General features: G+C 40.1%; 1 protein-coding gene across 1 annotated transcript in view; it reads right to left on the reverse strand.

Annotated features, from left to right (window-relative positions):
• The window catches only part of Dnajc1 (DnaJ heat shock protein family (Hsp40) member C1), a 218,729-nt gene that overhangs the window by 13,294 nt on the left and 189,604 nt on the right, over positions 1-15,831 (reverse strand). The window contains exon 10 of the mRNA XM_052727507.1: positions 913-961. Coding sequence (XP_052583467.1) covers positions 913-961 — 49 coding nt within the window. The remainder of the gene's footprint in view (positions 1-912; positions 962-15,831) is intronic.

Genomic DNA, 15,831 nt, shown 5'->3' on the forward strand with positions numbered 1-15,831 from the left:
CAGAAACACATTTTTTTTTCAAACACAGGGTCTCATCTAACCCAGACTGGCTGTCACTTTGAAGTAACGGAGGGGGGGTCTCCTAAGTACTGTGATTAAAAGAACTACTTTGTATACCTCACTTTGGAGAACAGTTTCCTAATTCTTTTTAAAGGAAAGCTGGGTATGGTCATGCCTCCAGAATCATGGAGCTACTCAGGAGGCAACACAGCAAGAGCCATGAAGATCCACGTCAATCTCTCGCTCTAACTGCAGTTGCTTTTCTTGTCTTTTTTTTTTTTTTTTTTTTTTTTGGTTTTTCGAGACAGGGTTTCTCTGTGTAGCTTTGTGCCTTTCCTGGAACTCACTTGGTAGTCCAGGCTGGCCTCGAACTCACAGAGATCCGCCTGGCTCTGCCTCCCGAGTGCTGGGATTAAAGGCGTGCGCCACCACCGCCCGGCTGCAGCTGCTTTTCAACATCCCAGGTTTTGGAGAAAGTTGGCAGTAGACTTCCTTCTTGTGATATACCGCTGTCGCTCTCTGTCCCTGTGCCCAGACAAATCGCTGGGGAGGGAAGAAGCTGACTACAGTCTTTCTTGATGCTAGAACACCACACACTGAACCCTTTCTGAGGAGACTGGGATACCCAGGGATGCTAACACTCTAAATCTTTAAACTTATTAAATATAAATTCTCAGCATCAACTGTGTGTGCAGGACCAGACTGATCCACTGTCTACGATGAACCTCTTTCAAAGACAGGATCAGTAGAGGTCTCTGGGCAAACTGCAATCCCAGTTTAAATCTGATATTTAAAGATGTTATTACAAAAAGGGGTTAACTGTGAAGAAACCTTGTCAGAGTAGTCATAAGGTAGACTGAATCTTTCAGTTGCTGGGATACATGGAATAAAACAGGTAAGGTGGGAACTCACCTGGGGAGCAGGTGACTGAGTCCTTCAGTTCCTTGGCCTTGGTTGTCACCTGTTTAAAAATATAAAAAGCAAGATATTTTACTTTCCACATGCCTTGTAAACTGATTTTTTTTTTCCATGTAAAGCCCATGTGAGGGAACAGGGTCATGGAAATCATAAAGACTGAGGAAGGCTTGAGTGAATGTGTATTGTTGACATGGTTACCAGCTGTCAAGGCCAGCTCAGACTCATGGGAGTGGTCAAGCCTTCCTCCTGAGCGCAAACAACTGACCAGAGTGTGTCCAAGCTGTCAACTGCAGAATCTTCCTCCAGGACATTAAAAGCCTGGGAATGCGCACAGAGACCTCTTACTGAGACCATCTAAGCCCCACCCCCTTGTGCTATCCATAATAAATGTGCTGAGATTCCCAGTGGTTGCAGTTGTTGGGCTATTGCGGTAGCTGGTGTGCTCTTTCAAAGTAAGCATAATGCTTCTAATCCCAGCTTTTCTGTACATGTGTCTGTCCTTTCTTTATCCCCTCGCCACTCCCAGTGAGGTCCAGTCCTAGTCTCACTGAATATAGCACCACAGGCCAGTCTACTTATTAAGGAAACTGAGGCCCAAGAAATGAAACGTCGTGCTCTGAAATGCCCATCAACAGTAGAATCAGAACCCAAATCATTTTACTAATTCCAGTGGCAGTTAATTATACTAGATTGCTTCTTAAAACAGTTTTAAAATAGCTGTGCAAATGGATCACTATTTTCACTTAGGATTTCCAGAAACTGAATGTATCTCTTCACTGTAAGATAGTATACAGTGGGTATAGTGGGGGCGGAGGTGGGGGGTAATGTTCATGCTAATGATGTTATAAGAGTTTCCACACACTAAAAAGAAACCCAAGATCACAGAAAAGTGTACCAGAGGGACATCTTTTGGTGGGTCAAGGTATATGGACCCAAGAAACAGAACAGATTCATCTATGAGTGTGGAGCCAAAGAAATAATAAATCAGTGGTATTTGCTACTTAAAAATGGTAAACTCTGCGATACTAATACCACTTTCCTCTTAAGGATGTTTTGTTTTAAAGACTTATTTTATATGTATGGGTATTTTGCCTTCATGTATTATGTGCACTACATGCATGTAGTGCCTGTGGAGGTGAGAAAAGGGTGTCATACCCTGGAACTGAATGGCTGTGAGCCACCATGTCACTGCTGTGAACTGAACCAGGGTCCTCTGCAAGAACAAGTACTTGTAACAGCTGAGCCATCTCTCCAGCCCCAACCATGCTTAAGTTGGAAATCAGCTCTTAACAGGAGGCATGGAAGATATTTAAAGCTTGGTAAAATCATGCAGATGGCAGAGTAAGAGAAACATTTAAAGTTGGTTAGAAACACTAATTTTTACCCCCGCCCGCCCCCTCTCAGATGCTACTGCCTATCTAGAAGAAGCAAGCTGAAGTTACACAGCACAACTTCCAAGTTTAACTTCCAAGTTTTCTACTGAAGAACTTTCCCCAAATCTGACTGCATTATCATGTCTCTTTTCCTTTAACCCAATAAAGTGGCCTTCCTTCTTGCTATTGCTCACTCACTGAATGCTCTCCATGAGTTTCCTTCCCTTCTGCCTGCAGCTTCTTCCTATCCACTGGATGCATCCCATAATCCTAACCCTTGACTCTAACAAGCTGCATAGGGAAAGATGGTCTTCCCAGGGCCTCCTCTTTCCCACTCCACTTGGCTTTCCCCAGAGGATCATTGTTTCCCACTCTTGAGTATCCCCTCTCTAGCCTCTGCCTCTGCCTTTCTTGACCTGACGTGAGCTCCCTGCCTTCTGTGTTTGCCAGGCTATATGGTCTCCCCCTGACTTCCTTAGAGTCTCTTTCTATCCCCCAATGCTATTTGCTATTGACATATACTGATCAAGTATATCAACAACAGTAATTATTAACCTGTGTCCCTGGTCTTGCCCATTTTATAGAAATTCAGATCTGAAAAGGGCTTCAGTAGTAAGCTGTGTACCAGACAGTGTGCATATATGCTCATTCAGAGTTAACTCTGTATACACATATCCTAACAGCAGCCATATTTAGGTATACAGCTCTTAGCCCGTTTTATAAATCTGAGGCCTGAAGAGAAAAAATAATGTGAGACAAGAAGCCTAGGCAAGAAGGGATCTAAGACTCTTGCTCTCAATCTTGATACTATACCACCTTTGGAAATGAAATCTCTTATAGGCAAAGAAACAGGTCAGGTGTTCTTTCACTATGACTACATCTCATTATGCTTGGGTCTGCTAGGTCCACAGACTAAACAAACTTCAAATAAAACCAACGACGTCTCTCTTAGAATAACTTCTCTGCTTCCTGAACAGGTCTTGCTAAGCACACCCAGGCTGGCCTCAAATTCATGCTCCTGCATGCTGGGGCTGTAGGCATGTGCTTTATATCCAGCTTGTCTCCTTTCCAACTAGTATTGTCACCCCCACTGTGGCACAAAATATAAGAGTCAGTTCTTGGGTTTTTACCTCCCTCCCTCCCAATCAGCTGCCATTTTCCTTACCATGTCAGTCTTACCGGTTCCCTCCCCTTCTAGCCTCACTCCTTGAATTAATCTTCATTCTCACTTGACTAATAGAGTAGCTTTCCCAAGTTAAGAGTTCTCACAGAATAATGTTCAGATGACAGAACTCTGACAGAACCTCAGATGGCAGATCACCAATTATTTAATAAACTATTCAAGTGCAAATGTTTCTTTGTTAACATTTCGTTGCTTGTTCTTTTGATGTCGTAATTAAGATTTTTTTTGACAAATTTCAGGTAAGGGCAATTTCCCTTATGCTTTTCTAAAGGTATAATGGTTTAGCACATACATTTAGGAAAGTGTTGATATCTTTAAAATGTAAATTCTTAGCATGGAATGGTTATATGCATTTGTAGTCTCAACTACTGGGCAGTCAATTTCATCCATATGTATTTGAAAAGGAGGTATAAAATTCCTTCATAATCTTGTTTTAAAACTTTCTGTAAGGTTGGTGGTAAGGCCTTCTTCATTACTCCAGCAATTAAAATCCTCTCACCCCAACCCTCCTCGCTGATCCTACTAAGTCCATGCCAATTTTATGGGTATTTTTATAGAATTACCTCTTGGTTTCAGTGACTTTGCTAAAGCTTTGTTTTTCTCTATTTTGTTAATTTTTTATTTGAACTGCCCCCACCCATGTATAATGAAGGTGTACTTCATTTTCTAGCCGGCTAAGCTGGCTTTGAACTCCTGGTAATTAACCGGTCTTAGCCTCTTTGAGTGTTACGATTACAAGCTGACCACCATGCCACTTTCCCAGCATCTTACGGAGAACAGGTAATGACTTGAGCTCCTTGCTTTCACTCAGCAGCACTCACTGGTAGCCCATTTTCTCCTCTATGATGAACACACAGACTGCACTCTTAAGTTCTGGTATGCTGTGTTTTCTTACTCATTTCTAAGAAACTTCTGGTTCCAGTTTATGTTTTCTTCTTTGATCCACTGGCTACTTAAAGGGACTTTATTTCATTTCCACAAATTTGTTCTATAACTCCATTGTGTATGACCTACTGATTTCTACCTTATTCTGTAGGGAGTGAAGAACACACTTAATAGTATTATCATGGTCTATCTGGGAGGATGCTCCATGTGTACTTAAGACGAATGTGTACTTTATTGTTGGACAGACTATTTTAGATCTATCTGTTTGGTTTAGTGTATCACTTAGATCTCCCAAACTGATCTGCCTTGTTATTAACTCATTAATAGAAGGTACTGAAATTCCAAACCACGACTGTTAATTTTTTTATTTTTTCCTTCATTTCTGTCAGTTTTTTTCATGTACTTTGGTGTTCTCTCATTAGGTACATTTATAATTGTTTTATCTTCCTAAATTGGCCTTTAAAAAAATTCATAAAATGTCTTCCCTTCCTCGAGTAAACGTATTTTATTTAAACCTTTACCATTAAACACACAAAGATGCATGAAGACATAGAATATATTTAAATTTATTTATTTCTATTTTATATGCATTGGTATTTTGCCTGCATGTATGTCTGTGTGAGGGGTTCAGAAGCCCTGGAACTGGAGATTCAGACAGTCTTGAGCTGCCATGTGGGTGCTGAGAATTGAACCAGGGTCCTCTGGAGAGCAGCCAGTGCTTGTAACTGCTGAGTCATCTCTCCAGCCTCTAGAATATATATTTTACCTGAACAACAAATGAAGCCCAAAAACATAACTTCAGGGAGAGCTTCTAGCCAATCTCCCAAAATGTATAATTCTTTTCTATTTTGGCCTAGATTCAGTTATTTTATATAAATGTAATACACACACCTACGTGGGTATACATGTATTTTATTTTCACTTAAGAATCTGAATTTGAGCCGGGCGGTGGTGGCTCACGCTTTTAATCCCAGCACTCGGGAGGCAGAGCCAGGCGGATCTCTGTGAGTTCGAGGCCAGCCTGGGCTACCAAGTGAGTTCCATGAAAGGCACAAAGCTACACAGAGAAACCCTGTCTCAAAAAACCAAAAAAAAAAAAAAAAAAAAGAATCTGAATTTGGCTGGATTCTTTAGTAGACCAAATCATTTGTCACTGAAATGTTCTATCTTTACGTTAAAAAAAAAAACAGTTAAAATGGCTTGACTTTCATCTCGAATCTACTTTAAAAGTTTTCCATCTCACACATGCCTTTAATCCCAGACAAGGCTAACAGAGGAAAACCCTTTCTCGACCGTCCCCCCACCCCAAAAAAAAAAAAAAAACCCAACCCAACCCAAACCAAACCAAAATCCATCTCCTGTAGTTAATCCTACATGTATTAGTTCTAGAGCTAAACCTACAAGCTGGGCAACTTGCTGGGAAGGATTTCCTACGTGGTTTGTTTTCCAAGACAAAGTATTGAGAAAGAAGCCTTTAGTTTCCCCAGGTCTTCTAACTCAGCAAGGCTTGTGAATAGAAATACAGTGCCCAGTCACATTCTGGTTCAAATACAGATGAGACTGAAAAAAAAAAAAAAAGAATTCAAACTTGGGAGATGAAATGGCTGTTGGTAAACGTGCATGCAAAGCCAGCCAGCCTTACAGACTGTCTTCTGTCCCTGGAAGCCACGAGGAGAGAACCAACCCTGAGGATTGTCTTTTGATCTCCAGGCATGTGGGCTGGCATATGAACAGCTGACATCAAACACAGAGTAATCATAACTTTATTAAAAAAAAATCCAAACTTCTTTTTTTTTTTTTAAATTTGTTCCAAGCTGCCTTCAAACTCACAGTTGTCCTGCCTCATCCTCTTGGGGTGTTGGGATAACAGGCATATGCCACAAGATAATTTTTTTTTTTACTTAGGTCAATGGACAAAGTCATAAACATATTTGGCCTTAGAATCTCAGAACCTGAGGCACCCCAAAATCATGAGATAGCCTTTTTAAATTTTTTCTTTTTCCTGGAACTTCCCCTTTTACATGAAAGGCTAGTACATTAAATATGTTACCATGCTTTCTTCCTTCCTTCCACCCCCCTGGCCCCCATGACAAGGTTTCTCTGGGTAGCCCTGGCTGTCCTTGCTCCACAGACCAGGTTGGCCTCAAATTCAGAGGTCCTCTTGCCTCTGCCTCCGAAGGACTGGGATTAAAGATGTGTGCCACCACGTCCGGCCCCAGCATGTTTTCTCAAACCACATAGATTCTTCATCTCTGGGCCTCTCTATAAGCTCAAGACCACTGTATGTGGGGATGAAGCAGCATTCTGGTATCAGAACATTGACTATAATCACAAAGTCTGCCATATGCAGCCAAAACCAACTTCCTGCCTTTACAAGATCTTTGAATTAGTTTAAGAACATGATGCTACAGACTCCTTGTACTCATAGACAACTCCTAATCCAGATTGTATTGTAATTTGTCTTCTGTACCTATACTCATAATCCTTTATATATTTAGTGTCTAATAGTAAAATAGACACTACCATCACCTAGAAAATCACACTTTTTCCCACTTGAAAGGTAATTAATTTACATATAAATCTTAAATTTATAAGAGGTTCTGTAGCTAGAAGCAAAACACAATGTTTCAACTCTATGTACCCCAACAATCTGTTATTTTAGCCTCTTTGCCAAGTCTGCATGACTGTGATATCATAAGATGATTTTTAGGGGCTTGAAAGGTGGCTCAGCTGTTAAGAGCACTCACTGGTTGCTCTTCTGAGGACTCAGGTTCAATTCCCAGCACCCACATGGTGGCTCACAATCATCTGTAACTCCAGTCCTGGGGTATTCCAATGTCCTCTTCTGGCCTCTGCTGGTATCAGGCACATATGTGGTGTACAAACATACATGCAGGCAAAGCACATATACATATATGCTGTGGGATGTTCTGTATGGCAAATGTGTTGCTAATTAGTCAATACATAAAACACTGTTTGGCCATTGGCTAGGCAGGAAGTGTAGGCGGGACAAGAAGGAGAATAAAGCTGGGAAGTGGAAGGCTGAGTCAGAGAAACACTGCCAGCCGCCACGATGACAAACAGCATGTGAAGACGCCGGTAAGCCACGAGCCACGTGGCAAGGTATAGATTAATGGAGATGGATTAATTTAAGCTGTAAGAACAGTTAGCAAGAAGCCTGCCACGGCCATACAGTTTGTAACCAATATAAGTCTCTGTGTTTACTTGGTCGGGTCTGAGGGGCTGTGGGACTGGCAGGTGAGAGAGTTCGTCCTGACTGTGGGCCAGGCAGGAAAACTTTAGCAACACATATAAGATAAAACAATAAAAATAATATGAAAAAACGATAGTTTATAAAAATGTTGGCTGCAGTGACTCAGTTTTCTTGATAACTTCTAATGTCTCAAGAGAAGCATCTATGGGGTAAATAATGACATACATATTTTTTGGGGGCAAGTTTGGCATCTTCAGCTGATCATGAGTTTAGTCAATTAAAAGTTACCAAAATAATAGCTCATGTCCAGGGTGCCTCTGAATAAGATGGGAAAGTAAAGGCATCTTTCTGTGAGCCTGGTCACCATCAAATGTATTTCTCTCCCTACAGCCGTGTGACTTGAGAAACTCGGGTGCTAACTGGCTGGAGCTGATCAGTGCTGTTTCCTGGGCTGACAGTGGAGGTTTTAGCTGCTGGCCCTACTTCCGTCATGTGCCAGTGCAGAAGATGTGTCTCAATGCAGTCTGCAACAAGCATGTTTAGGATGGTTTTTCTGGTCTCACCTGGGAAGAAGAAATAAATTTCTGCACAGGACTCAAAAAGCTAAGGTCTCTTCTTTAGTACCTAAACAACTGGACTGGGCAGCTTCTGGGGAACACACTGTACCAGTGTGCATTAAGTCATGTGGATAAAAGAATTGTAGGAAAATGTGTTTCATCATGTTCTGATGTCTCAGGCATAAAAGATCGAATAATTCCTCTATAATATAATTATCCTTTATATTATCTAATAATTCCTTTATAAATAATTATCTTAACTTATCCTCAAAATTCTCAAAAGATGGGAGCCTCTATCTTGTTGGGGGCATAAAGCTCAGAGTAAACAAAACAAAACAAAAACAAGGAATTTAGCAAAATGGGTAAAAGCTAGGTAAGTAGACAGATACACGGGTTCAAATTTCTGTTTAACCTATGGAACTCCATGATCCTCTATGTTGTCCAGAGTGTATGTTCACAGTCCTGGTGTCCTCAGGTAACCCAGGAAAGAAGACGTTGACTACGGTGTTATCTTCAGTCATACTTTCAGATTCTGGCTCACTTGATATCTTCACTACTAGTATAATAACAGATATTGTAGGCTGGCACAATGGCTTAGCAGGTTAAGGTGCTTGCCACACAAACCCAGCGATCTAAGTTAGATACCTGTAACTCAAGTAAAAGTGGAGAGAGAGAACAGGCTCTACAGAATTGTCCTCTGGCATCCACAACGGTGACACAGCATGTGCAACTCCCACTCTCTTTCTCCATGCAGATAATAAAGAATTATGCAGCTAAGAGGTATATATTATTTACTCTATTTACTTTAGTTAGTAAAATAAATTTGGATTTCCCACTCACGACAACCTAGAACTACTACAGCTTTCAAATTCAAAGTATATTCTGCTACCTAACCATTAAATAATCCACTTGAAAAAATGTTGGTAGGAAGCAGAGCTGAACATTCTTATTATCTCTCCGAATGTCTTTAATTGTGCTCACCTTATCCATTAAAAGAGGGGAATCTTTCAACTAGCTGACTTACCATCTCTATAAATAGACTGATGGTCATCTGTTGGGAAGAAATACTTCTGTGACAGACACTAGTATAGTTTTGTAGACACTATTAGCACACTCAGCGAGCACTGAAATAACCCAGTATGATTTCACTCATGTCCCTCTCAGATTAGTAGTTTCCCAAAACATTAGGAAAAGGAGGCAACTTAAACCGCATTAGCCTGAGCATCTGCTCAATGTCAGTAAGACGTTATGCATATAACTGAGGGTACTATATTAAGTTCCTATTACACAAGCTGATTCTATTAGAAGAACAGAGGGTTACATTGTGAGCTGAGCAATTGTCTTATGAATAAGAATGATCACAGTATTCAAAGTGCCTATGACTTAACTAGTAAATTGGAAATAGGCTTTAAAGTAGATATTATGCTTTTACTAAGACACAGAGTTTGGATGAGTACAAACTGCAAACTCAGATTGTTAGTGACAGAACATGTAGAGGGCTACAGAAACAATGAGTGTCTGAAGTGGGAGAATTAGACAGAAAAGTTTCAGCTGGGTGTGATCCATATGAGTGCTTGAGAGACATAGGCAGAAGGACTGCGAATCTGAGGCCAGCCTGGGTTTCACAGAAAGATATTTTCTCCCAACCCTTTCAAAAACATTTCTAAGCAATCTTTTTCTAGGGTGCTGTGGGGGTGCTGAGGGTGGAACTCAGTCTGGGTACTGCACACGCTTGGCAAAGGAGGATGAGAGTTCCTCCAATGCACAGTGGTCAGCTGCTTGGAAGGCCATCTGAAACAGTGAAGCTTGTCAGGAGCCCTGCTACGCTTACGGTCAGTTGCTGCGACAGTACTACTGTGTGTTCAAATGTATCATCTTTTCACAGAAGATGAAAAGCCTTTTGACTGAGGCATGATTAACAGAATAGAGTTGCAGTATATGAGGGATCCAAAGGGCAACATGAGCTAAGAATGAGTCACCTGGGCTGAGCTCTTAACCCAGACCTTCACTAACTAGCTCGATGGCCTTGAACAAATCCTTTTTCTAGAATGTTATCTGCAGCAAAGTGGTAATGGTCTATATTAACAGAGTATTTTCATCCTGTTATGGCATGCCATCTCCTACCCACCCTATGAAACTGGTATCACAACGAAGAAACTCAAGTTCAGGTGACCTGAGGAACGACAAAGCCACACAACTCATCAACAGGACTCATCATCAGACACCACTCCCAGGTTTTCTTAAGGCGTGCTCTTTTTCCACTTTACCTCTGTCTGCAGAGCCAAAGAACTGCAGTAGTAATCTCTTTTTAGTTCAAGCATTCTGATTCACTGGTTGTGACATTAGCAATGAAGTATCTTTTCACTCTACTCAATAATTACCAAAGACTTACTCACGGTTGGCTCAGGGCATCACTGTAGTTAGAATGGTGGTATTATACATATATGGGACAGTTCTAGCCCTTCAGGGACTTGTTTAAAAAGATTTCAGATTAATTAAGTCTATGTTTATAAGAAAGAGAACACGCTTTATTGATTTAAAAGTTCAGATGTGGTGGCACATGCCTATAACCCCTCCAATCTCAACATTTGGGAGGTGGAAGCAGGAGGATCAGAAGTTCAAGGCCGTCCTTGGTATGGCAGTTCATATATATGTCAACTTGACAGACTCTAGAGTCGCAGAAGAGAAACAACTCGGCATGTCTGTGAGGGGCTGACTATCTAGATGGATTAACTGAGGTAGGAAAGAGAAACCCTACAAGTGGGCAGTACCATTCCATGGACTGGGGTGCTGGAAAAAAACCAAAGACAGAAAGCTGAGAGGAGACATTCCTTTGCATGTCTCCTGATTGTAAACGCTTGAGTTCCTGCCCCATGTTTTCCCTATCATGGAGGACTGTGTACTGAAACTGTGAGCCAAAACAAACCGTTCTCCCTTAAGACGCTTTTGTCAATGCATTCTGTCATAGCAACAAGAGAAGTAAATAATGCTCTTGGATACACAGCAAGTCTGAATCTTCAGGAGTTCCTGTCTTAAAACAAAACAAAACACTAACAATAATAAAGAAATCCTATTTTCAAAAAAAATATTGGGTTCAGCAAGGAAACAGCAATTCAAACAGGCCTGTGTCTGACAATTTGTAAAACTGGCCTCCCTTTTCCAGAAAACCATTCTCAACCTGGGTATTGTGGCTCACACTTGTAAACCCCTGTACTTGGGATGCCAGGGCATGAGAATCACCGCACATTTCAGGCCATACTGAGCTACAGAATGAGGTCCAGGACAATCTGAGCTACACAGTATAAGATCTTGCATCAAAACTATTTATATACCATTTTAAGTGAGTGAATTTAATATAGGATTTGAAACTCTGAAATGTTAGAAGAAATAGGAAACCACTCCAAGTACACACACAGGCAAGGACTTCTAAATGGGACTGTAATCACTCAGGAAATAAAGCCAACAATTGGAAATGACATTTGGTACAACAATGGAAACAATCACTAAAGGGGCAGCACACACAATGGGAAGAAATCTTTGTTAATTACACAGCTAGCAGAGGAGTAACATCTAGAATATACATACAACCAAAAGAATAAGTAACAAAAACTAGAGCTGAGGGCTGGACTGATGGCTCGGTAATTAAGAGGCTCTGAGTTTGGTTCCTATCACCCTCATCTCAGTGGCTCACAACATGTACATCTAGTTCCAGGATGATTGGACACTTCTGGCTTGTGTGGGCACCTGCTTCCACAAGTGTGTGTGTGTGTGTGTGTGTGTGTGTGTGTGTGTGTGTGTGTGTTTGTGTGTGGGTGGGGGTGTGTGTAAGTGTGTGGGTGGGTGGGTGTGCGTGCACATCCACACAGACATAATTAAAACGGTAAGAAAAACAGAGTTGGAGAGAGCTTTGGTGGAAAAGAGGACACAAATGCATTCCAAGAAAACACAAAAAAAAAAATGGCTGAGTGAAATAAAGAAGTCAGTTCAGAGTAGGAAAGAAGAATTCAGTATAGAAATACTGAAGAAAAACCAAACTGAAATGATGGTAGAAATGAAAAGCTCAGCAAGTCAAAAAGCTCAGTGGAAAGCTTTACCAACAGAATAAATACATTACATGGAGGACAGAATTTTAGGGCCTTAACACAGGTATAGGAACTGGATCATTCAGTCAACATTAATGATAAATTAAAAAAAGGATGGAACATGGGAGTGAAACAGGACACCAGGAAAAAACCAAATCTACAAATTAAGGGCATGGAAAAAGGAGAAGAATTCTATGATAAAGTTACAGAAAATATTTTCAATAAAATAGAAGATAATTCCAAAATCTAGGGAAAAAAACCCCATGTATTTAGATACAAGAGGCATGCATATAAAACATCAAATAAACAGGACCAAAAAATACTCTCACATCATATTACAGTTAAGACACTAAAAATACAGAATAAAGAAACAGTATTGAAAGCTGCAAAAGGAAGGGGCCAAGTCACATAAATGGCTTTACAACAGAAACCTTTAAAGTAAGAAGGGCTTTCTTGGAAGGATATAAAAAGACTACAACACCAACTTAGACTATTATACCCAGCAAAACTATTTATCATCATTGAAAATAAAAATTTTCCGGGATAAAACCAGACTAGTGGTGAGTTGAGCCACACTCTGACTCATGAGTGCTTAGATCTACATATCTGCCCATCTCTTCAAACTTTGATGTCATTTCAAGATCCTGAAGATGGATCTCTTTGTCCCTCTTCCCAATGTGTTCACATTAAATATATCTCTTTTTCTTTTCCTTTTATTTATTTTTCCTTCCCACTTAAACAAACAAACAAACAGAAAAAAACAGACTACAGGAACATGTGGCCACTAAGCCAGCTCTACAGAGGCTACTGGGAGAAATACTTCAGACTGACAACAAGGATAAATACACCTGAGAAAACAGAAGAAAAATTAACAATATAAGGACAGTTAATCAAAAGAGTTTTAAGAAAACATCACAAAATCAAAAAAAAATCACAAAATGATAGGAATAAATATCTTTCAATAATAGCTTTGACTATTAATGATGTCTCTTCCCCAATAAAAAGATAGACTGTTTCTGTACAGCAAAGGAAACTGTCAATCAAGTGAAGAAACAGCCCACAGAACAGGAGAAAATCTTTGCCAGCTATGTATATGACAGAGGATTAGTATTTAGAAGATACAGAGAATTAAACAAAGAAAACAATCTACCTAATTAAATAATGGGCTAAGAGACAGTCCTTAGATACAAATGCCTAGTAGACATTTTAAAACGTATTCAAATCCTTTGCCATCATGGAAATATCTCACCCCAATCAGAATGACCATCTTTTTTTTTTTGTTTTGTTTTTTTTCGAGACAGGGTTTCTCTGTGTAGCTTTGCGTCTTTCCTGGAACTCACTTGGTAGACCAGGCTGGCCTCGAACTCACAGAGATCCACCTGCCTCTGCCTCCCGAGTGCTGGGATTAAAGGCGTGCGCCACCACCGCCCGGCCAGAATGACCATCTTAATCATCAAAAAAATAAAAGAAAACATATGCTGGAGAGGAAGTGGAAAAGGGGAAATTTCCATCCACTCTTGGTGGGAGTGTGAATTGGTGTCACCACGACAGCAGTCAGTGTGGAAGTTTCTCAAAAGACTAAAACTAAAGTTACCATATAAGCCATCTGTACTACTCCTGGGTAAATATCCAAAGGACTCCATATTTTACTAGAGAGATTTGCATATTCATGTTCACTGCTGCTCTATTGACAATAGCTAAGAAATAGAATTAGACTAACTGTCCATCAATTGAAGAATGAAAAACAAAAATGTGGTATACATACAGAATGGAATTTTAAGAAAATGGTAAAATATCTTCAACTGTAGGCAAAATACTATATACAAGATCTCTAAAACTTTTTCATGTTTTTGTTTTTCTTGTTTGAGAGTCTTATGTAGCTCAGGCTGATCTGAGTGCTGGGATCATTGGCATGCATTCAGGTAAAGGTATTCTTCTCTTGTTCAACTAAAATTTAATAGCACAATAATCTCTAGGTTTGTCTATATACAAACAACAACATTTCCTATGTTGTTGTATGTCTATATACACATACAACATTTCCCTGCTTATGGGTGAGAAGCCCTTTTCTGCTGCACAGACCACATTTTCTCTGTCCATCCTTTTGGGCTTCCTCACTGTCTTGGCAACACTGCCATGGGCATATAGGTGCAGATGCCTTTTTCACATCTTGGCTTTGTTTCTTTGGATATGCACACCCAAAAGAAGAACCGCTGGAGTTTCAATCTCTGGAGAAACCTCAGTACTGTTTTCCATACACATTTCATTCACATTCTAACTAACAGTGCACAAGGTATGGTGTACTTATAGTTTTATGCCTTACTTACATTTAGGTCTTCAATCTGTTTGGTTAGTTTTTTGTATATGATTTTGTATATTATTTCCTTATTTCCATGAAGTTACAAGGTTTCTCAAGTACCATTTGCTGATAGTCTATTCTTTCTCAGTAAGTGTTCTCTGCACCCCTTGTGACGATTAGGTGGCCGAGCATATCTGGGCTCTCTATTCTGTAACATTGGTCTCTCAGCCTGTCTTCATGCCTGTACCATATTACTTTAATTATCATGCTCTGCAATATATTCTGAAGTCAGGAAATGTGATTGCCTCCTGCTTTATTCCTCTTTGTCAAGATTATTTTGTATGTTTGGGTTTCTTTGTAGTTTCAAATACATTTTTTGACTGCTTTATTCTATTTTTGTAAATCAATAGGGTTTTAAATAAAAAAGATACAATGAAGAATAAACATTTAAATGTATTTACATGGAAAAATCTGAAAGGTAAAATGTTACATTTCTTTACGTTTTAAAAATTAAGGTAATGCATGTAAATAGCCTTAGGAAGCAAACAGTACATAGAGGTATGAGATGAAAAGCAACACTCCTTACACCCACAGGCTTTCATCTCTGTTCACAGCTCTTGTGAATGTTACGAAGCTATAATTATACCCAGCTAAATAGCATGCTTTTCACATACACTATATATCCTGGGTTTCTTTCCTGCTTCTCCCTACTCTTAATTCAAGTCACTGTTGTCTTTTACATGGATAACTCAAATACTCTGTACCTGGTCATCTTTCCTGTTTCCACACTTTCCCTGTCAGTTTCTTCTCCACAAGACTGTCGGAATGGTCCTTTCACATCACTACTCCTGTGCTCACAATCTCCTAGTGCTTTCCCATTCACTCCCAGGAAAACCCCAAGTCTCAGTCAGAACGGCCATGTATGATCCTGGTCTCCTAACTCTTGGTCTCATTTTACATAATCTCCACCTATTCCTTTCCAGGCCATGATGACCTCACTGCCTGACTTTGCACATCCCCCAGCGTTCTTGCTTCAGTCTTTGTGAGTGCTGTTCCTCTAACTATAAGGCTCCTTCTCAGACAACCACGTGCCCTCATTTCTTTGTGTCTGTTCAGCAGCATTTCAGGAAGGATTTCCCAGAATTTGATCTCAGGTTCCTTCAGCTTCTATCTTCTTAGGCTGTTATTTACTATTACTATTCATATTGGAACTGTCACCCTCTGACTTCTCCACATAATCAGATTTTTCCTATCATGTGTCTCTGCAGTTTCACAGATCAACTGTCTTTGCTTGGATGGCTGCAGCTTAGTTACGGGAAA

This window comes from Peromyscus californicus, unplaced genomic scaffold (assembly GCF_007827085.1).
Source record: "Peromyscus californicus insignis strain IS unplaced genomic scaffold, ASM782708v3 Scaffold_8__1_contigs__length_139910024, whole genome shotgun sequence".
Classification (NCBI taxonomy): Eukaryota; Metazoa; Chordata; class Mammalia; order Rodentia; family Cricetidae; genus Peromyscus; species Peromyscus californicus.